We start from the raw sequence: 2313 nt of genomic DNA on the forward strand, positions 1-2313 counted from the left end.
AAAGGGAGCAAGTTGGAGGCAACCCTCAAGCCCAATATTTCTCAATATTTCTCAAAGTCTGGCGACAATCACCTGCATTAAATCACCTGGAATGCTCCTTAAAGGTACATAGTCCTGGGCTCCCCCAAGATGCATCGAATTAAAATTGGGGTGTGGCAAGACTCAAACTTGTTAACCCCCTCACCTGATTATTCTTAGGCACACTAGGTTTTGGGGACCAAAAGCAGAGGACTGAACTGTGAGAAAATAAAAAGGCTTTAAATACACGTATTTATCTATCTGTCTATCTATCTATCTGTCTATCTATCTATCTACCTATCTATCTATCTATCTATCTGAGACAGGGTCTCACTCTGTCACCCAGGGTGGAGTGCAGTGTTGCAGTCATAACTAACTGCAGTCTCTAACTCCTGGGCTCAGGCGATCCTCCCACTTTGGCCTCCCAAAGTGCTGGAATTACAGGCAATAGCCACCATGCTCAGTCTTAAAACACTTTAAATCTGATCTCCCTTCTTACCAACTCTTACTTGTAAAACAGGGTACTGGTGAACCAAACAAAACACAAGCCAATTCCCCAGTTTATGTATGTCCAAGAAAATTAAATCGTGACCCTGAGGAAAACTCATACTTTAAAATAAAAACCCCCACTCACCAAATCAACAGGCCTGGACAAAAATTAACCCAAGCATCCCATCTTAGACCCACCGACCAGATCTATTCTGAGAGATGAGAGAAGTGAGATAAGATCTTGGCTGCAGCCCCACTCTGTCCCAGCCATACCCAGTAATTCAGCTCTGCATTCCACGGCAGGGTTTAATGTTTCGGGGGGCTGGGGGAGGCAGTTCTCCTAGCTCCAGCAAATATGGCTGCGATAAGGTTATTCAGGGGAAAAAAAGGTGAGCTTCACCAACTCACCCATCTACACGAGAAAGAAAAAAATTCTAAAGAAACTGACCACACTAGGCACATGTCTGATACTCGAAAATTGTGTGAATTGAAGGAAGAAGACACCTGATGGAATAATCCTTTCGTGAGATGCTAACAGCCTGCACGTACACAATCATGAAAGAGAAAAAGAGAACAAAGAGTCAAATTGTCGTCACATCCAAAGTACGTTTTCAAAACCAGCAAGACCCAGCCTATTTAGAGGGGCAATACTTTTTCACCGACAGGCACAATGTAGGTGCCGAAAGTCCCTGGGTCTATACGTCACAGAGGAGGTCAAAGGGCTTGAAGGAAGAGCAGAACACTTTTCCACAGAAAAAGCACTCTTTCCTGGTGATGGGCAGTGGCAACCGCCAGTGCAATTTCAGAGCCAGAACTCCTCACTCAGGGAGGTGCATCACAGGGGGTCAACCTTCCTCACACCTGATGGTCCAGGACCGAGGCTTCTGCTCCACCCCTCCCCCAATGGTGGACCTGGGGCTCCGACCTCAGCGCTGAAAATTCCAGTCATCTCTGCTAAATTCTTCCGCAACAGTTCCCTACCAGATGCTGAAACTTAACATTAAGCCACAAAACTAGCAAATGGGTAGCTTTCACCACTCCCTTCGGTGACTGGCACATGCAGAGAGTCTGGCAAATTAGGCATTTAGGAAGTGACTCCAACACCCAGACCCGGTTAAAAAAAAAAAAAAGTTAAAAAAAAAATCTGTATTCTTTTCTTCAATTAGGAAGCAGGCATTTCTCTTTTAAAAGACCTTCCTGAAAGCACCTCTCCCTGGGAGCCCAGCAGATAAATAACACCAGAGCTCCCTTAAACCGATTCTAAAGCACCAGGTGCCCAGGCTGCGCTCACTCGCCGGCTTCTCCTCTGGAGGAGGGATCCGGGAAGTAACTCAACCCAGTCCTAGGCGGATAAGGATGGGGGAGTCTGCAGGTGCGAAGGGGGAGGTGAGGCAATACCGCTCAAACTTTGCAGTTGCTCTTGAACAGTTCTGGGCAGGAGCCCGAGGAATTACAGACTCAGAAGGGAGAGTCACCATCCCTAAGAGAAAGGCCCCCAAATCGGCCTAGCCCACCAGCTCTGGGTCCAGGACGGCTGTGCATCCCATCCGCTCAAACATGCCCCCCCGCCCACCGCCACCACAGGTAGCACCCTCCCCGGAGCCCCCTCACCTTGGCCTCAAAGCAGATGCCGTGCTGGAAGGCGTCCTCGTTGTGCAAGGGGATCCGCAGATCGTGCCCATCGTCCACAAGGTTGTACTTGGTTTTGCTGGGCATGGTGACCCGCAGCGGACCCGCTCCTTCGGAGACGGCGGCGGCTGCAGGAAGGGGCTGGCGAGACCCCGGGGAGGGGAGGCTGGAGCTGGG

The 2313-nt window shown here is 49.5% G+C and overlaps 1 protein-coding gene across 2 annotated transcripts in view; it reads right to left on the bottom strand.

The window, feature by feature from the left end:
• The window catches only part of LOC105551000 (carboxyl-terminal PDZ ligand of neuronal nitric oxide synthase protein), a 336582-nt gene extending 334275 nt beyond the window's left edge, over window positions 1-2307 (bottom strand). For both annotated transcript variants that reach the window (XM_011996099.1, XM_011996098.1), the window contains exon 1: window positions 2119-2307. In XM_011996099.1, coding sequence (XP_011851489.1) covers window positions 2119-2223 — 105 coding nt within the window. In that variant the 5' untranslated portion in view covers window positions 2224-2307. The remainder of the gene's footprint in view (window positions 1-2118) is intronic.
• Window positions 2308-2313: the final 6 nt, after the last annotated feature.

The sequence above is a fragment of the Mandrillus leucophaeus genome, unplaced genomic scaffold (assembly GCF_000951045.1).
Source record: "Mandrillus leucophaeus isolate KB7577 unplaced genomic scaffold, Mleu.le_1.0 Scaffold502, whole genome shotgun sequence".
Classification (NCBI taxonomy): Eukaryota; Metazoa; Chordata; class Mammalia; order Primates; family Cercopithecidae; genus Mandrillus; species Mandrillus leucophaeus.